This window comes from Polypterus senegalus, chromosome 13, assembly GCF_016835505.1.
Source record: "Polypterus senegalus isolate Bchr_013 chromosome 13, ASM1683550v1, whole genome shotgun sequence".
In the NCBI taxonomy this organism is placed as follows: domain Eukaryota; kingdom Metazoa; phylum Chordata; class Cladistia; order Polypteriformes; family Polypteridae; genus Polypterus; species Polypterus senegalus.
In genome coordinates this window covers 157,399,597-157,423,991 of record NC_053166.1, presented here as the reverse complement: position 1 = coordinate 157,423,991, position 24,395 = coordinate 157,399,597, and the positions used below count along the sequence as shown (strand labels likewise).

The window sequence follows — 24,395 nt, the reverse complement described above, 5'->3', positions numbered from 1 at the left end:
ACATTTGTAGTAACACAATGAATTACACTTGCAAATCCAACAGATGGTGCAGTACAAACCATAAAACTGCTTTTATGCATCCCATGTGAAATGGCATATAACAGATGCCACATCACAGCATTAACACTGCCTTTATGAATCCTGCACGAAAAGGCATACTGTGTACCAGAGACCAATGTATTGCATTTTTCATTCCAACAGATGGTGCATCACAAACCATAACACTGTTTTTATGAATCCTGTACAAAATGGCATATGCATTTTATTTGTCATTCCAACAGATGGCACATCACAAATATTCTGAGTCATAAAATGCATTACTACAAAGGGAAACTTAGCTTTCACTAAAGCTCAAAAAAATTATAACAAAGAACAAAAACAACCAATAAAATAAAGGGCATCATGCCAACTGGGACAAACAACATAATAAATAGTTCCAGACTGGTGGAAGGCAGGAGGACACTGGAGTTTCTTTGGGCCATAATAAAAGGAGCACTGATGATGCCAAGTCTGCGGGCACCGGGATTGTAAATGACTTCAGACCAGTTGATAATTTCAGGCTAAGGACGACCAGTAAAACCAGTGACTTTAAGCCAATCATGAAATAACATCAGGCCGAGGCAGTTAACAGATGGCTTCAGGCTGTGAAAGTGAATGGCTTGCAGGCCAGGAAAAGTCAAAATGATCAATGGCGTCAGGCCGGTGTGTCAGTCATGACCACTGGAATGAAAGACTTCAAGCCAGCGGAATCCAGGAAAGGTAAAACTAACGGCTGTTTGTTGATTAATGGCTTCTCAACCTTTTTGGTGCCGTGACCCATTTTCCTCCAATATATGGGACTTCTCAACCCACCAAATTGGGTGTCCCCTCTCAGCAAATCAGGCGCCATTGTCAGACCTTGGTGAATGGAGCGCAATCGCTTACATGTACTTATTTATCGAAGGCGAATTACAACATTTACAATACAATTGATTTCATTTCTTTTGCTTTTCCAGGTGGAGCACAGGCAGGTGAAGTGACTTGCTCAGGGTCACACTGGTGTCAGTAGTGGGATTTGAACCCACAATCTCAGGGGTTGAAGCCCAAAGCCTTCACCACGACACCACGCTGCCTGCAGTCATTAAAGTGGAAGGGCGATCGCCACAAACTCACTTTGCAACCCACCACCAAGCAAGTAACGACTTACACGACAGCAACTCGCGGCCCACCAATGGCAGCACATGACCCAAAAGTGGGTTGTGACCTGGCGATTGAGAAACAAGGAGTTAAGCCCAGTACAGTAAATGGCGATGGATCAGCAGAAGCCAGTGTAATAAATGACTTGGGGTCTATAGACCCCCCCCAATATAATATACTGTCTTTGACCAGTTTAGGAGAGCCAAAACTACCCTGCATTCCAGAGGAGACCATAACAGTAAATGGTGTCAGGTTGGTGGAGGCTTGTAAAAGAAATGGCTTCATACCAGTGGACACCAGTATAATAAATGGCCTCAGAATACTGGATGCCAGCAGAGTTAAACAGATTCAGGACACTGGAGGAGAACACAGAACGTCATGCCAAAGGAGACCAATAAAATGAAGGGCATCACGCCAGGCAAAAATGTAATAAACAGCTTTAGGCCAGTGGAGGCCAGTAGGCTGAATGGCTTTAAGGCGGTGGGTGCCATCATAATAAAAGGCTTTGGGCCACTGGGGCATATTGACACGTGGCATCGGGCCATTACTGTCAATGGCTGCAAGCTGAAGGATGTTAAAAATGGCCTCAGGCCACTGAATAAAAGACTTCAAGCCAATAAGAACAAACAAAGTCAAGCCTGCGGGCAACCAGTGTTCTAAACGGCCTTAGGCCAGTGGATTGGGCTAAGCAGGACCAGTAAGATCAACGGTCAACCCAGGCCAGCATAATAAAATACATCAGGCCAGTGGAAGCTGGTAAAATGAATGGCATCAGGCCCACCAAGGCAGTTAACAGATGGCTTCAGGCCACCATGATAGCAAAAGACTGCAAGCCAGGGGAAGTCCGAGCAATCGATGGAGTCAATCCAGTGGCATAAAAGAATTCAGGTAAATAAATGGTTTCAAGGCAGTGGAGGCCAGTGTAATAAATACCTTGGGGGTCTATGGACCCCAATATAGTACACTGCCTCTGACCAGTATTGCCCAGTTAAAATAAATATCCTGCATTCCAGTGGAGGCCTTTAAACTAAATGTCGGCTCATAACAGAAATGGCTTCATACCAGTGGACCCCAGTATGATAAACGGCTTCAGAATACTGGAGTTAAAGAGATTCAGGACGCTGGAGGAGAACGTAACACAGGACGTCGTGCCAAAGGAGACCAATAGAAGGAATGGGCAAAAGTGTAACAAACAGCTTTAGGCCAGTGGAGGCCAGCAGACTGAATGGCTTTAAGTTGGTGGGTGCCATCATAATAAAAGGCTTTGGGCCACTGGGGCATATTGACACGTGGCATCGGGCCATTACTGTCAATGGCTGCAAGCTGAAGGGAGACCAATAAAAGGAATGGGCAAAAATGTAACAAACAGCTTTAGGCCAGTGGGGTCCATTAGGCTGAATGGCTTCAGGTTTGGCGGATGCCAGCATAAATAAAAGGTTTTAAGCACACCGTGGTTGCAGAATGGAGGACATCAGAAATATTAAATGGTGTCCGGCCAGTGAGTCAGTTAAGGCCAGTGGAATAAAAGACTTCAAGCCACTGGAGGCTGAGAACAGTTTAATAAATGGCTTCAAGGCTCTTTGTTAATTGATGGCAGCAAGTCAGTCAGTCGAGAACAGTGCAGTAAGTTGTAATGGGGCACTAAAGTCATTAAAATACGTGACTTCAAGGCAGTGGAGCCCAGGGTAATAAACGACTTGGGGGTCTGTGGACCCCATTATAATTTAATACCATTGACCAGTTTAGGACAGTTATAAAACATCCTCGAGGCCTAAAATCAGCTGGTAAAAGAAATGGCTTCATAACAGTGGACACCAGTATAATAAAGAGCCTCAGAACACTGGAAACCAGCATATTTAAGAGATTCACAACACCAACAGGGGAGCGTAACATTGGGTTTCATGCCAAAGGAGACCAATAACATAAAGGGCATCACTCAAGGCCAAAAAATGTAATAAACAGCTTTAGGCCAGTGGAGGCCAGTGGACTGAACGGCTTCACCGGCATAATTGAAAGGCTTTGGGCCATTAAAATATGTGGAGGCTAGTAAAAGAAATAAGACAAGGCCTCAGAGAATTGAACACCAGTATAACTAAACATTTGAGGCCACTTCTGTTCATTAATAATAATAATAAGGCTTCAGACCTATGGATACCAGTTCAGACAGTGCATGTTCCCCTTCATAGACTTTTGCCCTTCAGTAAACTCTTGAAAGCTGACCACCTCTTGTGCCTAAGATCACTTACACCCATTGGTGTGTGCTGAGGTGAGGCCTCCAATGGGGTGTTGGCCAGTCTGCTGTGAAGGGTCAGCTGTGGGCGGGGCTCTCCAGCCACTGTATAAAAACCCCAGCAGCTAAGCAGTCCACACTGCAGTCTTGTGCTCGGTGCTCCTCATCTCTTGAGAACAGACAGACATACAGACAGACAGCCTTCAGCCTCTTCCAAAAATGGTGCACTGGACCAAAGAAGAACGTGAGATCATCACTTCCACCTGGGCCAAAGTGAATCAGGAGGAAGCCGGACAAGAGGCCCTGGCAAGGTTAATGTTTACAGCTTTACTTTGATAATAAATGTTATGCCCATACTTGAAGTGAATAGAAATATACTGTTATTACCATTATGATTATTGAAATACATATTAGAAATAAAAATATAAAATTAAACAAAAAAATTCCTTTTAAACACAATGAGAAAGTCAAAGTATACATTCTTAGTTCTTTCTGTTTTGGCTGCTTCATGAAACTCATTGCTCTTCTGTGTGTGTGTGTGTGTGTCTGCACGCTTGTGCTTATCTGGTGCCCCTCTGGTAAATGAGCCCAGAGGGGCTTATCAGGTGAAGTCCTGCTTGTGTGATGTCATCGGTTTTGAGTGACTCGTCCCCTCCCTCCATGTGGCTAACTGAAGGTGCTTTTTCTCCACTTCTTTAGGATGCTGTACGTTTACCCCTGGACCCAGAGGTACTTTGCATCTTTCGGGAACCTCTCCTCTTCTACCGCCATCACTGGTAACCCCAGGGTCCGCGCCCACGGCAAGAAGGTGATGGCCGCCCTGGGAGAGGCGATCCATCACTTGGATAACATTAAAGGCACCTACGAGGACCTGAGCAAGCTGCACTCTGAGACGCTGCAGGTGGACCCCGAAAACTTCAAAGTAAGTGCTCATCTCTGAGTAGCTTTGAATTTTCATTTTACAGGCAGCGACCCCCTGAAGATGAGCGTTTAGTGTGGATTCTGGTGGTCCTTTCTAAGAATTTCATTAGTCCTGTGTTGTGGTTAGAACTTTAGGACCCCTTTTTGTTAGTCAGACCCTGCAATTCCTGCTTTGTTTGGAATTTAATGAGATTTGCAAAGCATCAGTGGGTCATATAGCGCTTCTGTTTGTCACTCGCTGCCACCTAATTAGACCTCAACTGCACTTCTGGGTTAGTGGGACGTGGAGCCTATCCTGGCAGCCCTGGGTGCAAGCCTTAATTAAGGACACTTCTTATTTTGTTTTCTATATAGTGTCTTTCATTGTCCTGTTTTCCACGACTAATCTCTGCTCTCCCCTTCTCTTTTCCTTTGCAGCTTCTCGGAGGGACTCTGATTATCGTCTTAGCCAAAACCTTCGGCCAGGAGTTCACCGCTAACGTCCAGGCGGCCTTCGAGAAGCTGGTCTGTGTGGTCAACGCTGCCCTCAGCAAGCAGTACTACTGATGGCTGCCTTCGTTGCAGGTGGTCCTGGGCATCCCGACCCAGTAAAACATCACCACTCCACTGGACGAGGCTTCCGACAAGTCACCTAATTCTGTTTTAAATGCTCTGTAAATATGAAAGCCTGCCACTGGGTGTTGCCCAATGTGTTCCTTCTTTTCATTTTTGTTTATTTTTTGTATTTTTTGTATGAATTTGAGAACTTAATAAACATCATTTAAGCACTGAATTTCTTTTGTCTTTAAATATTAAAAGGTATGTGAGGCTGTCCTGCCCCACTCTCATTTCTGCACCTCAGGCCTTTACTTCAAAAATTGTCATTTGCCCAATAGCTTCTGTATTTATGATTACCTGCTATAAATTAAAAATATAATAAAAGCATTCCAGCTGAAAAGCTAAGATTTGCCAGACTGATTTTGCCCTCCCTCACATGCTTACATAGCAAACAATAAATCAATATGATCAGAAATATACAACTCACAATGTGAGAAGAATGTAAAAGCTTTCTGCTTTATAGTGCCTTTCATGGGTGGCACAGCCCAACTTGGATTCACTGTCCTGGGTTCAAATCATGCACTCAGTCTTTGCCCGTGCAGAACTGGCACACATTCTCCCTGTGCCCACACAGATGTTCCTCCAGGTGCTCAAGTTGTCCCCCGCACCACAAAGATGTGTGTGTTAATGAATAGCTGCCTTCTGATTGGCTCCTGGATGAGTGAGTGGGCTCTGCTTTGGACTGCTGCCCCCTCCAGGACTGTTTCCTGCGCTGCACCCAGATGTGGATGGATGAAGCAGGTTAGAGAGCATTGTGTGAATGTCAGGGGTCTCCAACGTAGCACAAGGGTGTTGTACCGTGTTAGCCATTATGGATGTAATGAGACCCCAAGCAAAATGACACCTTTTTATTGGCTAATGGTCTGAGTTGCCTCGAAAGCTTGCATATTGTAATCTTTTTAGTTAGCCAGTAAAATGTGTCATTCTGCTTTGGGTCCTCGACACAAAGCCACTCACTTCAAACTCTTTTTGACAATTTTGTTGTTTTTTTTTTTTTAATTGGAAAAATAACGAAATGACTGCAGAATTTCTTATTTTAAATCAACATTGGATGGATGGGATGGTGAAGGCTGGTGATTCTTGGAAAAAGCAGAACACCAAGTAAATTGTCAAAGTCCAAGTTAGTTGTGTACACATACAGCACATTTGACTCTTCGATGATCATCCTCTTCTTGGGTCCCAGTATGGCACTGATTTTCTAATTTGGGTCTTCAGATTAAAAATTTTTAAATCCCCCACCCTAATCCAAGTCTGAGTCACAAGTGGCCAAAGCCTACTTTCGGCGCATAATAACGTTTGGGACAAAGCCATTTCTCCTTGAGTGCCTCTTCTGCGCCACAATGTAAAATCACACAATTCTGACATTGTGATTAAAGTGCCCATGGCAGCCTTTCACGGTGGCGCAGTGGGTAATACTGCTGCCTCGCAGTAAGGAGACCTGTGGGTTCGCTTCCCGGGTCCTCCCTGCGTGGAGTTTGCATGTTCTCCCCGTGTCTGTGTGGGTTTCTTCCCACAGTCCAAAGACATGCAGGTTAGGTCCATTAGTGATCCTAAATTGTCCCTGGTGTGTGCCCTGCAGTGGACTGGCACCCTGCCTGGGATTTGTTTCCTGCCTTGCACCCTGTGTTGGCTGGGATTGGCTCCAGCAGACCCCCTGTGACCCTGTAGTTAGGATATAGAGGGTTGGATAATGGATGGATGGATGGCAGCCTTTCATTTCAGGGGATTCGCAGACACCCCACTTTTTCTACACAGTTCCCCCCCATTTCATAGCACCATAATCTTTGGCATCACAGGTGTTTGTGACTCCTCAGGTGGGTTTCATGGCTTCCTAAGATACCTCGGTTTCCTTCTACCCTTTGGAGTAAACAGGAGGACAAGAGCTGTGCCAATGAAAGTCAAAGTAGCCATTATGAGGCTGAAAAATGAGGATACAACCATTGGCGACATCGGGGAAAACCTTAGAATGACCAAAATCAACTGTCTGGAATGTCATGAAGAAGAAAGAACACACTGGTGGGCTCAGTAATTACAACGGGACTGGTGGGCCAAGAAAGACCTCCACTGCTGAGGAAAGAAGAATCCTCACTGTGGTCAAGAAAAAGCCCCCAATACTGGCCTATCTGATAGATCAGAAACAGTCTTCAGGGGGCCGATGTGTGTATCAGAGATGACTACAGTGATGTGAAAAACTATTTGCCCCCTTCCTGATTTCTTATTCTTTTGCATGTTTGTCACACAAAATGTTTCTGATCATCAAACACATTTAACCATTAGTCAAATATAACACAAGTAAACACAAAATGCAGTTTTTAAATGATGGTTTTTATTATTTAGGGAGAAAAAAAAAATCCAAACCTACATGGCCCTGTGTGAAAAAGTAATTGCCCCCTGAACCTAATAACTGGTTGGGCCACCCTTAGCAGCAATAACTGCCATCAAGCGTTTGCGATAACTTGCAATGAGTCTCTTACAGCGCTCTGGAGGAATTTTGGCCCACTCATCTTTGCAGAATTGTTGTAATTCAGCTTTATTTGAGGGTTTTCTAGCATGAACCGCCTTTTTAAGGTCATGCCATAGCATCTCAATTGGATTCAGGTCAGGACTTTGACTAGGCCACTCCAAAGTCTTCATTTTGTTTTTCTTCAGCCATTCAGAGGTGGATTTGCTGGTGTGTTTTGGGTCATTGTCCTGTTGCAGCACCCAAGATCGCTTCAGCTTGAGTTGACGAACAGATGGCGGACATTCTCCTTCAGGATTTTTGGTAGACAGTAGAATTCATGGTTCCATCTATCACAGCAAGCCTTCCAGGTCCTGAAGCAGCAAAACAACCCCAGACCATCACACTACCACCACCATATTTTACTGTTGGTATGATGTTCTTTTCTGAAATGCTGTGTTCCTTTTACGCCAGATGTAACGGGACATTTGCCTTCCAAAAGTTCAACTTTTGTCTCATCAGTCCACAAGGTATTTTCCCAAAAGTCTTGGCAATCATTGAGATGTTTCTTAGCAAAATTGAGACGAGCCCTAATGTTCTTTTGCTTAACAGTGGTTTGCGTCTTGGAAATCTGCCATGCAGGCCGTTTTTGCCCAGTCTCTTTCTTATGGTGGAGTCGTGAACACTGACCTTAATTGAGGCAAGTGAGGCCTGCAGTTCTTTAGACGTTGTCCTGGGGTCTTTGTGACCTCTCGGATGAGTCGTCTCTGCGCTCTTGGGGTAATTTTGGTCGGCCGGCCACTCCTGGGAAGGTTCACCACTGTTCCATGTTTTTGCCATTTGTGGATAATGGCTCTCACTGTGGTTCGCTGGAGTCCCAAAGCTTTAGAAATGGCTTTATAACCTTTACCAGACTGATAGATCTCAATTACTTCTGTTCTCATTTGTTCCTGAATTTCTTTGGATCTTGGCATGATGTCTAGCTTTTGAGGTGCTTTTGGTCTACTTCTCTGTGTCAGGCAGCTCCTATTGAAGTGATTTCTTGATTGAAACAGGTGTGGCAGTAATCAGGAAATTGAACTCAGGTGTGATACACCACAGTTAGGTGATTTTTGAACAAGGGGGCAATTACTTTTTCACACAGGGCCATGTAGGTTTGGATTTTTTTTTCTCCCTAAATAATAAAACCATCATTTAAAAACTGCATTTTGTGTTTACTTGTGTTATATTTGACTAATGGTTAAATGTGTTTGATGATCAGAAACATTTTGTGTGACAAACATGCAAAAGAATAAGAAATCAGGAAGGGGGCAAATAGTTTTTCACACCACTGTATCTGTAGTAGACTTCACAAATAGAAACACTGAGGCCACACTGCCAGAGGGAGACCACAAGAACAGGACCACCAGATAACAGTTGGTGAAAAAGGATTTCAAATAGCCTGAGGAATTCTGGGACAAGGTCTTGTGGACAGAAGAGACAAAGATGAACCTCATCAGAGTGATGGAGAGGGGAAGGAACTGCCCAGGAGCCAAAGCAGACCACCTCATCTGTTAAACATGGCGGTGCTGGGGATGTCATAGCTTGGGCATGTACGGCTGCCACAGTTCCTGGCACACTTCTCTTCATTGATGATGGAACTGCTGAGGGCAGGTGTGTAGAAACATCTGATATGCTCAAATTCTAGTTAAGACCTCCAAACTCTGTGGACGGCGCTTCATCCTACAACAAGATAAAGAGCCAAAAATGGAAAATTTCAGAATGACCAAGCCAGTCGCCTGTTTTTAGTCCAAGTGAGCAGGCCTTCCATATGCTGAAGAGAAAACTGAAGGGGATGAGCCCCCCGAAACAAGCAGAAGCTGAAGATGGTTGGATTAGAGGCTTGGCAGAGGATCACCAGAGAAGACTCTCAGCCCCTGCTAATGTCTATGAATGGCAGACTTCAAGCAGTCATCACAAATGAGGGGATATGTGACAAAGTCCTAAACATGACCTGCCATTGCTGTGCCCCTGAAATGGGGGGACCGTGTTGACAAAGTGTTGTGTGACCCAAAATGTCTGCAAATCACCTTACATGAAAGTCTGCAGTGTGCACTTTAGTCACGACGTCTGAACTGTTTGATTTGTAATTGTAGACTGTGAAGCGGAGGGGAAAAATCAAAGAGAAAATGTGTCATTGTGCCAAACCTTATGGGGGGCCACTGTAACACGGTGAAGTTCTTATTGCTGGTCTCCTCAGAACATCCATCTATCCATTATCCAACCCACTATATCCCAATTAGAGGGTCACGGGGGGTCTGCTGGAGCCAATCCCAGCCAACACAGAGTGCAAGGCAGGAAACAAACCCCAGGCAGGGTGCCAGTCCACCGCAGGGTGCGCACACCACACACTAGGGACAATTTAGGATCGCCAATGCACCTTTGGACTGAGTACCCGGAGCAAACCCACACTGACACGGGGAGAACATGCAAACTCCAAGTAGGGAGGACCCAGAAAGCAAACCTGGGACTCCTAACTGCAAGGTAGCAGCAATACCCGCTGTGCCACCGTGACGCCCTCTCCTCAGGACAGGTGGCCATAATGCAATTCCAACAAAAAGACACAAACACCACAAAATAAAGCACACTGTATACCTTATGTACTGTATATACTAGATGGACTTATTTTGCTGATGCTTTTATCCAAGCCCACTGAGAACATCTGAGATAGTCGTAGGGTGTTGAGCCGTGTTAGCCATTAGGGATGCAATGAGGAGTCAAGCAAAATGACACCTTTTATTGGCTGACTGAGTTGATTACAGCATGCAGGCTTTTCAGGAAGTTCAGGCCCCTTCTTCAGACAAGATGCATAATTACATCTGACTGTTACATCACAACATCACATCATCATCACATCATTACATCATTACAATGCTTGTCTGGACTGGGTATTGGGCAGGTCGTGGGGTCCAGTGACTGCGGGGCATCTGTTGGTGAAGAGTTAAGATTCACGGACCTTGACTTTGCTGACGATGCTGTGATCTTCGCGGAGTCGATGGAGGCTCTGATCGCGGCTCTCGAGAGACTGAGTGAGGAGTCTGAGGGTCTGGGCTTCCAAGTGTCCTGATAAAAACCAACAATCCGGGCCTTTAATGACCTCTTGGGCACGGCCATAGGCAGTGTGTCTGTCTGCGGAGAGAGAGTGTCGACCTCGTCGAGAGGTTTACTTACCTCAGCAGTGACATTCCTGTCTCCGGTGACTCGTCCTATGAAGTCAGTAGACGGATTGGGAGGGCGCGGGGTGGTCATGAGGTCACTGGAAAGGGCTGTGTGGTGCTGCAAAAAGGATGAAGGTCCAAGCCTTTAGAGTCCTGGGGCTTCCTGTCTTGCTATAAGGCTGAGAGACATGGACGCCATCCAGTGACCTGAGACGAAGACTGGACTCCTTCATGTGTGTCACTTCGGAGAATCCTTGGGTGCCACTGATTTGACTTTGTGTTGCTCATGGAGTTCCGAATGAGGCACATGACCTGCATTGTGAGGGAGCGTCAGTTACGGCACTGCGGCCATGTGGCGTTATTACCCGAGGGTGATCCAGCTCGTAGGACCCTCATTGTTTTGGACCCGAGTGGCTGGACGAGGCCAAGGGGATGCCACATAACGTCTGGCTACAGCAGATAGAGAGTCATTTCTGGAGGGTGGGACGGGGCCGCATGTCTGCCTGGGGGGGTTGCCAACGAGGATCCTGAACTGTTTCGTCGTGTGGTGGGTGCGGCAATTCGCTTTACCAGTGCAGGCTCCCCAACCTGACCTGACCTGAGCTGATTACATCATTATTCCCTAACTTAATTATTATATCATCACATTATGATTACACCATTATTATATCATCACATCATTACATTGGCTACATCTTGCCTGAAGAAGGGGCTCCCAAGCTTGCATATTGTAATCTTTTTAGTAAGCCAATACAAGGCGTCATTTTGCTTGACTTCTCATTGCAACATTTTCACTTAGACCACAAGCAGGTGACGTGACTTGCTCAGGGTCACACAGTGTCAGTTGTGGGATATGAACGCCAAGCCTCAGGGTTTGCAGTCCACAACCTTAACCACCATGCCACACATCCCGCATACCGTATATAATTAATACTCATAAGGACTGTGATGTCGCCTGTCCATTCAATAACTCCATGATGCTGTCGCTGAGCCAGTTGGCGTGAGAAAAGGCCCCAAGCCGGACGGCCCGAGATCTTTGATAATCCTATTTGACTTTCTAAGGCAACAATTTGTTATATGCAGTGGACTAGGAAACTCTTCGGACCCCTTCACTTTCCGTACACTTTATCATAATGTAGATTTCATCTGAAGTGGATAAATTTGCCATTATGTCCATAACCCAGAGTGACAAAGTGAACACTTAATAATACATTTTATTTATTTGTAGGCGCCTTTCTAAACACTCAAGGACACCGAACAAAACACAGATTATAAACAAAAGCAAAATACAAAAGTTCAAATCAGATACAGCAATTGTAATCATTGTGAATTTCCCCATGGGATTAATAAAGTATCTATCTATCTATCTATCTATCTATCTATCTATCTATCTATCTATCTATTATATAGTGCCTTTCACATCTATCTATCTATCTATCTATCTATCTATCTATATATCTATCCATTAATCTATCTATCTATCTATCCATTAATCTATCTATCTATCTATCTATCTATCTATCTATCTATCTATCTATCTATCTATCAGTTATATAGTGCCTTTCATCTATCTATCTATCTATCTATCTATCTATCTATTATATAGTGCTATCTATCTATCTATCTATCTATCTATCTATCTATCCATATATATCTATCTATCTATCTATCTATCTATCTATCTATCTATCTATCTATCTATCTATCTATCTATCTATCTATCTATCTATCTATCTATCTATCTATCTATCTATCTATCTATCTATCTGTCTATCTATCTATCTAATCAAAGAGAAAAGGCAGTCTTAAACAAATGAGTTTTAAGTTTAGATTTGAAAAGTGAAAAATGATTCAGTATTTCTAAGCTCAGACGGTAGCGAGTTCCAAAGCTGGGGAGCAGAGCGACTGAATGTGGTAAGACAGGCGAAGGGGACAGCATGGTGGATGGAGGAAGAGGATCTAAGGGTACAGGAGAGGGTGGCAACATGGAGGAGGTCAGACAGAAATGGAGGGGTGAGGTTGTGGAGAGCCTTAAAAGTTAGAAGGAGAATTTTGAATTGAATTCGGAACTGAACTGGAAGCCAGTGACGCTGCTGCCCAACGGGAGTGATCTGGTGAATAGAGGGGTGGGTGTGGAACGAGCCACGGACACAGACAGGCAGACATGTTTAACAACCACCACACGTTTATTTACAGTATTTACAAAGTCAATAAAAAGAGCCACACAACCCACTTTACCCCAAAGTCCAGGCCTCATTTCTTCTCCAAGCTCTCGTCCTCTCCTCACCCGACTCCAGCCCTGAATGAAGGGAGGCAGCCCCTTTTATAATCCCCCGGATGTGCTCCAGGTGTTTCCCGGTAAATCTTCCACCAACACGCTCCAGTGGTGTCCCTGCTCTGCTCCACGACCCCTCTCAGGTGTGGCGGAAGTGCTGAGGTCCAGGGTCTCCAAGGCACTGGGGCTCCCTCTGGTGGTGACCACGGGCCCCTACAGGGTTGACCTTCAAAGTTCTGTACCCGTGGTCCCCATAGCAACCAGGGTGGTCGCCCCTGCGTGGTCTGAGGTGGGTGTACGCCCTCTTCCGGTCCTCTGCCACAGGGGGTTCTAAGTAATGATGCTGGACCAGTTGAAGCTTATAAAGAGATCTGTGAGAAAGAAAAGGGAATTGCGATAATCGAGACGAGAAGTGACGAGGCTACGAACAAGGATAGCAGTGGTGTGGGGAGAATACGGTTAATGTTACGCAGGTGGAAATACGAAGACCGGGAGACTGAAAGGACAAAGCACTGTCAAGGATGACACCCGTGGGGAATTATCAATAACAAATGAAAAATGATCAGTTTTGGATAATGTTGACTTTCTACCAATGAGGAGAACCTCCGTTTTGTCTCTTGTTATTTAATTTAAGAAAATTTGAAGAAAACCAGGATTTCATTTCTGCTATGCAGTCAATAAGTGAGGAGAGTGGAAAGGAAAAAGTGGGTTAGCTGGTGAGATAGAGCTGGGGGTCATCAGCATAACAGTGGAGGCTAATGTTAGATTTACGAAAGATATTAGCAAGGGGAAGGAGGGAAATAATGACTTGGTGTTGCCTTCATTGGAAAAAATAATGTGAGTATAACAGTTAGAGGGTGGTACGGTGGCGCAGCGGGTGGCGCTGCTGCAAGGAGACCTGTGGGTTCGCTTCCCGGGTCCTCCCTGCGTGGAGTTTGCGTGTTCTCCCCGTGTCTGCCTGGGTTTCCTCCCACAGTCCAAAGACGTGCAGGTCAGGTACATTGGTGATCCTAAATTGTCCCTGGTGTGTGTGTTGGATAATGGATGGATGGATAATAGTTAGATTTAGTTTGGGTCATACAGTCCTTGTAATAAAGTATATGGTTTTTGTGAACAAAGAGTCGAGTTTTTTTATATAACCGTTAAAGTTCAAAAGCCAAAGTTCAGGTGTGAACCGGGGGAGCAGAAAAGGAGAATGAAACAGATCTAGAGCGACAGAGTTATGAATACCATGAAGTCCAGTGTTATAGTGTGAGACCAGTTCTTCAGGAGTGGATACATTATGAATATCCATAAGGGAATCAATACCAGAGGAAAGAGAGTCTAAGTTAATATTCTTGATATTACAGAAAGACGTGAGACGGGAAAGCTTAGTGTTGGAAAGTGCAAGTTTAACATTAAATGAAATAAGAAAATGATCAGTTATGGGGAGTTTATCTGCAGGACAATCAAGCGCGGTAACTCCAGAACAGCAGATCAAGTCCAAGATATGTCCTTTGGAATGAGTGGGAACATCAGTATGCTGCTGGAATCCAAACCTCTCAAGGCAGGATGTAACGTCTCTAATAATAGGGGCATTGATATTATCCAAATGTATATTGAAATCCCCCAGAAGTATTATGTTTGATGAGATCAACCTAAACATTATTTTTAAACTCTTCATGTTCAGCCACTGCAGTGGCCTGACGCCCTGCCCAGGGTTTGTTTCCTGCCTTGAGCCCTATGTTGGCTGGGATTGACTCCGGCAGACCCCCGTGACCCTGTAGTTAGGATATAGTGGGTTGAATAATGGATGGATGGATGGATGGATGGAAACAGTACAGAAAGGTCTGCAAATAGTATTCTCTCTCATTCCTAGATGTATTCAGCGCCTTTGCTGTGGCCCACCAAATGGTGCTCATGTGCTCCCCCACTAGACTGAGAGCATGTGCTGATTTTACAGCTTTGTTGCCACACGCAGCACCCAACAAACCTGTTTGCTTTAATCCTCCCTGAGATGTTTCTAGAACTTGATTGGTGTCCACCTATGGAAAATGGAGTTGACTGGCCATGGTATAGAAAGGCACATAAATGTGTGACTGGCTCCTAACTGAGAGGCAGCAGCGCTACCACTGCGCCACCATGCCGCCTGCCACCGGAATCTTAACAGGGAAAAGAAAATCCGAGCACATCACCCCAGTCTTAGCGTCACTACACTGGTTACCTGTGCCATTTAGAATTGACTTTAAAATTCTGCCTATGGTTTAGAAAGCCTTAAATCATCTTCTCCATCTTATATCTCAGAATGTCTCTCACCTGACACAAATCGTAACCTTAGATCTTCAAATGAGGGTCTGCTTAGAATTCCAAGAGCTAAACTTAAAAGAAGTGGTGAGGCGGGCAGGCGGCCTTCTGCTGTTATGCACCTCAAATCTGGAACAGCTGGCTGATAGAAAGTCACCAGGCTAATATGGTGGAGTATTTTAAAAAAACTGCTGAAAACGCATTATTTTAACATGGCTTTCTCAGAGCATCATTTTAGTTTAATCCTGATGCTCTGAATATACATTTCATTATCATTATCATTCATGGTGGCTCCATAATCTGTTACTAACTCCTACTTTCTCTTCTGTTCTTTTCAGAGTTTTTTTTTTTTTTGCATATTTTTCCTCCCTGGCCATTGGACCTTCCTATTATTAGATGTTAATTCATATTGCCTAATTTTATTTTTTAATATATTTTGTCTTTGTTTCTCTGTCTTCATCCTGTGAAGCACTTTGAGACTCCACCATTTGTATGAAAATTTGCTATAGAAATAAATGTTGTTGTTGTTTCAAATGCAATCTACAACACAATAAAGTGAAGGGCTCTGAATGCGCACAATGTGGGCTCTCTGTTTGTCCATTTGGATTTTGTCCAGCAATTCCAGCTTTTCATCTACAGCAGAGTTTTCCCAAACTCAGCCCTGGTGGACCCCCTGTGGCCGCAGGTTTTTGTTCCAATCAGCTTCTGTTTTTAATTGGACTCCTGGGCTAATTAAGTGAACTGATATTTCCCAAGTTCTGTGTTTAGGGAACAATACAGAAATTAAAAAATAAGTTTGCTAAAAAAATAAATAAATACAATGTACCAAGCAGTTATATAGGAATAATGTATTTTTTTTCCTTTTTAACAGTGTTTTCATCTTGATTTTCATTCTACTTTTCAAGGTGTTCTAATTGTTTTATTTATCCATTATTCACTAATTATACGAATTGACTCTAAAGTAGTTGCAGCCTTTGATTATTTGGTGTTGTTTGCCGGGTGTCTGCTCTGCTCCTTTTAAATTGTCATTATTAAGATACAATGAAGGGGGATAAACTGCACAGATAAAGGGCAAAGTATAATGAAATCACCAAAAGAGAGTTAAGCATTTAAATAATTCGTCAACATTACAGTTAACCACCAGGGGTCACTGCCAGCTTTCCCAGAACCTGAAATCCGGGGATTTTCCAAATCCACTTATTCCATAAAGTGTCAAATGGAATATAAGAGACATAGTACCGAGATGGGCACAAAGATACAGAGGCACACACACACACACAGAGACACACACAGACACTTATTCTTTTAGATATACTGAATATATAAACTAGCTGAGCTACCCAGTTATGACAGTTAATGTTTGCAGTGCTAATGCATGTAGTATAAAGATGCCTTGCATTTGTCATTTTAACAGATGGAAGATCACAAGCATATTCTACTAATAAAATGCATTACTACAAATGTTTGTGATGTGCCATCTGTTGGAATGACAAATGCAATGCATATGTCTCTGGTATGTGCCATTAGGTATGGGATTCGTAAAAGCAGTGTTAATTTTTGTGATGCTCCCTCTGTTGGAATTACAAATGCAATGCATTTTCATAATACAAATGTGTTTTTGCAAAAGCAAAAATATTTATAAATGTCTTATAAATGTTAAAATCATGCTGTTATGCTTTTCGAAATGTCGAATAAAAGGAAAAAAAATACCAGCTAATTAAATGAGCTCAGTGTTATCTGGGGTTGTCAGTGATTAGGAATGTGGTTGGAACAAAAACCTGCAGTCACAGGGGGTCCCCAGGACCGAATTTGGGAAACACTGATCTTCATCTTAAATTCATAAAAGTTAGGTGAATTGACGATTCTTTAGTTGTCCCTCAGTCCCTAAATGCCGGCGTCCGAGTGTGCCAGTGGTAAACTGCCAGTCTGTCCAGGGCTGGTTTCCAGTCTGGTGCCCCCCGACGCTTTATGGAATAAGTGGATTTGGAAAATCTCCGGATTTCAGGTTCTGGGAAAGCTGGCAGTGACCCCTGGTGGTTAACTGTAATGTTGACGAAAAGTAACAAAACCTTTTATATTATCGTCTTGCATCCTATGTGACCTTAACACGAAATGACTTTGGAAAACTGTGGGTGAACAGATAGCTTTCCCTTCCGCGGCCATTGCGCCTTTAAATAGTATTCCAAAGTCGATGCAAACCAGATAGGAAAACAGAGTAAGGACCCCCGCAAAGACAAGCGCTGCAGATCTGGGTGGCGGACTCCCCTTCGCTGAGTCTTAGCGCAGCCACACGCTAATGGCCACGGAGACGCGTTTTTCTGGTTTAGGAGTGCCCTCTAGAGGATTTTACGTGTACTGCACGAATTACGTTTAACAATCTGTAGTAGTTAGTAAGTCGATAGATGCAATGAGAAGTGAAGCAAAATGACACCTTTTATTGGTTAACTGGGCCAATAATGAAAGCGTTCGGGGGAGATCAAGACACTTGCCTGAAGCAGGCGCCTAAACTTCTCAGTTGAACAATCGCAGTTTAAATCGCACCTGCCCAGCGTGGGCCGCCACTTTTACTTCTGCTGTAAAGCAAAAGCTGGCAACGGCAATACAAATACAAGAGACTGCATTTTTCCTTGACGCCACTCTCACCATTTTATAGTGCCTTTGATTAAGAACAAATAAGAAGAAGAATGCTTAAAAAATGGCACTGTATCTTATCTGGATATGTCGATGATAAAGAGATTGTTGCCTTTGTGTTACAGCCTTCAATGCTATTCTGATTGAATTCCTAATTTTTTACAGCATTCCCACTACTATATTAGTAATTTATGAACTTTGCAAACCTAAACGGAGTTCCAGACACAGGATGGAGACTTTTATCATATCCTCGAGTAATTAATGATTCAATGCTAGATGGCAGATTGATATTTAGACAGTTAAATGCTATTTTTAGTATTAAAATGTATACATATTAAACGATAAGTAAGCGACTTGTAAACAGCAACAAGCAGAAAAACACCCTTCCGTTAAAGCTGTTCTTAATATATGCTTACGGAAATTGCATCCTAATTGTATCCTAAATGCGAGGTTGTTCATCTGTCCGTCCATTTTCATATTCAGGACTGGTTGTACTGCTCATCTGAGGTGGGCAAAAATCTAAATAGTCAGTGCAGAACCCTGTATTTTGTAACGCAATACAATCCATTGTTTGTCATTCCAGCACATGGCGCATCGTAAACATTAGCACTGTGTTTACAAGTTGAATATAAGAGACATAGTAACGAGATGGGCACAAAGATACAGAGGCACACACACACACACAGAGACACACACAGACACTTATTCTTTTAGATATACTGAATATATAAACTAGCTGAGCTACCCAGTTATGACAGTTAATGTTTGCAGTGCTAATGCATGTAGTATAAAGATGCCTTGCATTTGTCATTTTAACAGATGGAACATCACAAGCATATTCTACTAATAAAATGCATTACTAGAAATGTTTGTGATGTGCCATCTGTTGGAATAACAAATGCAATGCATATGTCTCTGTTATATGCCATTAGGTATGGGATTTGTAAAAGCAGTATTAATGTTTGTGATGCACTACCTGTTGGAATCAAAATGCAATGCATTTTTATAATACAAATGTTTGTGGCGTGCCATCTGTTGGAACAACAAATGCAATGTCTATGTCTCTGTTATATGCCATTAGGTATGGGATTCGTAAAAGCAGTGTTAATGTTAGTGATGCACCATCTGTTGGAATTACAAATGCAATGTATATTCATAGCAACTGGATGGGCACACAGATACTCAGACGCTTATCTTTTTATCAAATTAGGCAGCTGGAGCCCAGCAATCATCGAGCACAATGCAGGAACAACACCAGGGCAGTGCACTAGTGTCCACCAGGGTGGACACACAGCTTTGTCTGGGGGCAATTTAGCATCATTCAGCTGCCAGCAACCCTGAATTGGATTGAGTGACGATGTCAATCTATATATGCCAGTAGAAATCGTACATGTAGGGACACCTGTGCGAAAGCGTGGAGGTATGCCTGAGTGTGCCTTGCAAAGGACTGGCATCCACTCCAGATTTGGGTGGCCACCAACTACCTACCACACAGACCAGGAGATAAAAAATGATTCCCTGGGTATCTTGTTAATTTATTTTGTGAGCTCTTCATATGCAATGGAAGGAAGTGGGAAGTTTACCCTGCAGCATTAGTTTTCAGCAGTGGCATTATGGGGGACATCAGAGGCTGTAGCCCCCTAAAATATTGCGCCCAGCCCCTGGTCTTTTTGTCAGTGATGTACAAGACTGATATGGTTACGTCTTTCATCTTTATGTCTATCCTGTTTTATTCAGCAGCTGATCATTGTGCAAAAGGTGACAAAGACACCTCCATTCCCAAATCCCCGAAACACACCCACACGTTTGACTTTACGTAGACGATCGTCAAAATTCAATGGAGAAGTTTGATTTTTTTAGCAGAGTAACTCGGGAAAGACTGTGCGCGAGGGCTGTAAGACCCTGAACTTTAAAGACACCCCTGGTCTTAAGCCCGGAACAAACCTTGTACGGGACGCTTTCACAATTAATCACGGGCCTCGTTACCATAAGACTGTTACTTCAAAGATTAAAACGAGGTACATAACAGATATAGATATGGGTGGCTTTGAGAAATCAGCCGCTTTAATGTTTCACATTTGCTAATTCAAACCAAGACCTCCTGGATTTGCCCGTCAATCTAAATGCTGGGCCATGTCTAAGACGGGTCGAAATCTAAGAAACCAACATAGACCTCGGCATGAAAGTTTGCAGCGCAAGTAACAATAAAATCCATCTTTCCATCCATTATCCAACCCGCTATATCCTAATTACAGGGTCACAAGGGTCTGCTGGAGCCAATCCCAGCCAACACAGGGCGCAAGGCAGGAAAAAAACCCTGGGCAGGGTGCCAGCCCACCACAGGGCACACATACACCAAGCACAATTTAGAAATGCACCTGACCTGCATGTCTTTGGACTGGGAGGAAACCAAAGCAGACACGGGGAGAACATGCCAACCCCACACAGGGAGGACCCGGGAAGCAAACCCGGGTCTCCTAACTGCGAGGCAGCAGCACTACCCACTGCACCATCATAAAATAAAATCCACTACCACAAATGTTTGTGATGCGCCACCTGTTGCAATGACACAAACGAGCAACAGGACGGACACACAGATACACAGAGTCACAGATGTTTGTCCGTTTATTAAGGTGAATGATGTGGAGTGAGCCCTTCTCCTATGTCGGACGTTATGAGGCAGAAATAAACCCTGGACGGGTCGCCGGGAGAGATTAAAACCCACTGTTAATCGTTTTCGACACTTAAAAGACGATACACATACACAAAATGAAATCTTTGAAAGCTTAATAACTGAAAAAAAACGTAAACTTGACCGTTGGGTTTAAGTGTGGACTTAGTTATGAGTGCCAGTCCAGTTTTAGTACCCAATGCTACCAAGAAGGGCACTGGATGCCCGCCACGCTGAGCTGGGGTTAAAAGTGGATCGATCAAGATCAGTCAAAGTATATCATAAGCCTTTCTTATAGAGTAGAGGGGAGCGGAAAATTCAGGTAGCGGCACAGGTATTAAGGCTGGAACAAACCCTGCACGGGACGCGTTTGCGGTTTAATCGCGGGCTGGTACTGTAGGCACCGGCGACGAGACATTGGGTTGGAGAGGAGGACGGACGGACGGATAGGTAAATGGATAGATAAATGGACGGCTGGACGGACGAGTGTATGTATGGATGGATAACCGTCTATTCCATTTGAGAGCCCGCTTGTTCAAAAACAGAGGAGAGCCACCCGCGGCATCAGCTATGCACGTGTGCAGGAGTACGACCCCGTGCGCCTCGTCATGCGCCGTTATTCACACACTGTGTTACTATTAAAAAGATTATTCCGAAATAAACAGGTACGAATTACAAGGATCCGAGAAGTCTGTTGTTTAAATATTTAACATTTGCTGATTATATAACTACAGTAAAGAGACGCATAAAACAGACTCTTAAAAGTTAAAGGGCCCAAGTGGCCATAAGGGAATCATTTACGTTGCCAAAATAAACCATGACGAATGATCCTTAGAGCCTTTATTTGCAGGCTCCAGCCATGAATAGCTGGTAACAGATTTATTTAAAACAGAAATGGGTTCTGTATTTTAAAAGGGCTCTTGCTGCATACCATCTTCCCGTGTAATTGTGCAGCTTTTCTTGATGTGTTGTACTTGTGCTGCTCACCTACTAGACGTTAAAGTTTTCTGTTTTTTGTCCTCATATTATAGGAAACATTTCAAAGCCCACATTCTCACGCAAAGAATCCCTCACAGAATGAAATGCTTATTTGTCAAGAAAGGATTCCACGAGGAACCACACAACCCAGTAAAGTGCCATTTATGGACCGTCGCTTTTAAAAGCGCACCAGTTTATAGCAAATACGAAGTGAAGGAGCGCGAGGCCGCATTCGAAGAGCTGGCAGGAGCCCATCGAGGAAAGTCGGCGAACACGAAACCTGAGTGCACGGCAAGCGAGGGGACAAAAAACAAACAGGCAAACATTTCACACAAGATCGGCCCTTTCTGACACTTCCAGAGTTTATTTTCGTCTTTCTTGTACTTCTTTTAAGTGAATGTATATTTAAATTAAACGCCGATGGTGGTTACTTACAGCGCAAGTACAATTACAGAAAATATCAGAAGAGGGACATCTACGTGTTTGAAATTTGAAATGAAATATTGTTTGATAACTTCAAAGTAAAGCTGACAACTGTATAAGGATATGATAACCACTTTATTATTCACTATACGATAGATATATGAAAGACAATATATTGCTGCAAAGCGCTATACAGTATTATAGATAGATAACAAAGATTTTAAAGCAAAACATTTCACTGATAGCATTTAAGACATGACCAGCAGATATGAAAGTCGCTATTTGATTTTAAAAAGCTCTATATTAAAAATAGGTAAAAAAAAAAAAAAGTGTTTAAAACCCAAGGCATCCATTTCATGGATAGCGTTTAACACATGAACATCAGATATGAAAGGCGTTATATTAGTGAAAAGCGCTACATTATATGTAGTTAGATAAAAACAGATATAAGACCAAACGTTTCATAATTAAATGGAATCTTATGAAAAGCAGTAAATTAGCGAAAAACGCTCTATTATAGGTAGACAGGAAGGATTTAAAACCCATCTTTTGCAAATAAATACTAAATGGCATCCATTTTACGAAAAGCATTTATTTATTTATTTATTTAATGAGCTTCTGCAAAAAGCCAAATTTCCTCCTGGGGAGCAATAAAGATCTATCTATCTATCTATCTATCTATCTATCTATCTATCTATCTATCTATCTATCTATCTATCTATCTGTCTGTCTGTCTGTCTCTCTATTTAATGAATGGACACGAAATATAAAAGGCACTATATTATATAAAAGTGCTATATTATAAATAGATTCAATGGGTTTAAACCAAGCCTTTAATAATTAAATGGCATCCATTTTGCAGGTAGCTTTGAAGACATGAATAGCAGATTTGAAAGGCACTATATTATTGAAAAGCACTATACTATAGTTAGATAAAAAAGGGTTTAACACCAAACGTTTTGTAATTTAACGGTATCTCTGCTGATGCCATTTAAGGCATGAATAGCAGATTTAAGGGGTCCTATATTGATGAAAAGCGCTCTATTAGACAAAAACGGGTTTAAAACCAGGCCTTTATAATGAAATGTAATCCATTTCATGGATAATGCTTAAGATATGAAAGGCACTATATTAGCTAAACGTTCTATATTATAAATAGATTTTAAAAAGAGTTTAAAAACAATCCTTTTATAATTAAGTGCATCCATTTCGCTGATAGCATTTACATCATGAATTGCAAATTTGAAAGGCACTATATTATTGAAAAGAACGGTATTATAGAGAGTTTGGGAGGCAGATAAAAAGGGGGTTAAGACCAAACGTTTTATAATTTAAATTTAAACTTATGAAAGTCATTGTATTAGTGAAAGGCGCTATATTATAGATAGGCCAAAAGTCTTTAAAACAGCCTTTTATAACTAAATAGTAAATGGCATTCGTTTCATGGCTAGCATTGCAGACACGAACAGCAGATGTGAAAGGCACTATATTAGTGAAATGTGCTGAATTATAAATAAATTAAAAGGGATTAAAACCAAATCTTTTATAGATAAATTCAATTTCGCTGATAGAATGTAAGACATGAATAGCAGATATGAAAGGCACTATATTATTGAATATCGCATGTTATAGAGCGATAAAAAGGCCTTCAAACCAAACTTTTCATGATTAAATACTAAATGGCATTCATTACATGGAGAGCATTTAAGAGACGAGCAACAGCAAAACTTAAAATCCATTTAACAACACCAAGTCTCCGAGCGCCGCGTGCACGCGCTTTTTTTTTGCGATTCTTTCTCTTTTTCTGAAGTCTTTTTAAGTCGCGCCACTTTCATGTCTGTGGGCACAGAGGATGCCAATTCTAACGCAAACCTGCCTTTTTCATTTTTGTTAGTGTCGCCACCTGTAACTGAGGAGATATTTGTGACTGCTAATTAAGTAAATAATGGCACACTCGCTGTGACCAAGGGGGCTTTCTTACTCTTTGAAACGGCGCCATGAAAACACCGCTTGCCTGTCTTGTGACATAAAGTTGTCACACCATACACAGTATGCCACACCATGCGCTGTTTTCCTTCTCCCGTATTCTTTGCCCTATCCGTTAACTTGAAAGGCGCTATATAACCACATTAAATACTGACCCACATATACAACATGTGGATGTCAAATGTGCCCCCTTAGCCTGAAACTGCTCACAGTTGCCGCTTTTCCCCCAGCGCCCCTCCTTCAGTACGGATGGCCCCCCTTAGCCGCCCTGTACCCGGTGCCAACTGAAATCTGTCTCGTTTAATAAATGAAATCAAGTGCAGAGTGCGGGGCGAGTCTCGAAAGCAGGCACTCTTGGCACGCCAATATGTTTAATCGGCTGCGTTATTTAGATAAATTTGTAAATGGAAGATTCATGGGGAGGGCGAATCAAAGTTCCGAGCAAGTCGCCTTGTTCTAATTCAGCAAATTCGCCCCCATGAGCGGGTGCCTCCTTATCGGGCTGGCCAGCCGGCCATGTCTTCTGGTCCTTGCAGATCAGGGCGGCGCAGCTGTCCGCCCTAAGGGGCTGTGTGCGTGTCCGGGGG

At 43.0% G+C, this 24,395-nt stretch overlaps 1 protein-coding gene across 1 annotated transcript; it reads left to right on the top strand.

Annotated features, from left to right (window-relative positions):
• The first annotated feature begins 3,525 nt into the window (after nt 1-3,525).
• LOC120542719 (hemoglobin subunit epsilon-like) lies at nt 3,526-5,099 on the top strand. The gene is made up of 3 exons (XM_039775352.1): nt 3,526-3,717; nt 4,106-4,328; nt 4,745-5,099. The coding sequence occupies exons 1-3, from the start codon at nt 3,626-3,628 to the stop codon at nt 4,871-4,873; spliced, it is 444 nt and encodes a 147-aa protein (XP_039631286.1). The 5' UTR covers nt 3,526-3,625; the 3' UTR covers nt 4,874-5,099.
• Nucleotides 5,100-24,395: the final 19,296 nt, after the last annotated feature.

Bases quoted from the DNA above. Each gene is read 5' to 3' on its own strand.
- LOC120542719 (XM_039775352.1), top strand. From the start codon at position 3,626: ATGGTGCACTGGACCAAAGAAGAACGTGAGATCATCACTTCCACCTGG. The intron at 3,718-4,105 runs GTTAATGTTTAC...CCACTTCTTTAG, and splicing joins GGACAAGAGGCCCTGGCAAG to GATGCTGTACGTTTACCCCT. The intron at 4,329-4,744 runs GTAAGTGCTCAT...TTTCCTTTGCAG, and splicing joins TGGACCCCGAAAACTTCAAA to CTTCTCGGAGGGACTCTGAT.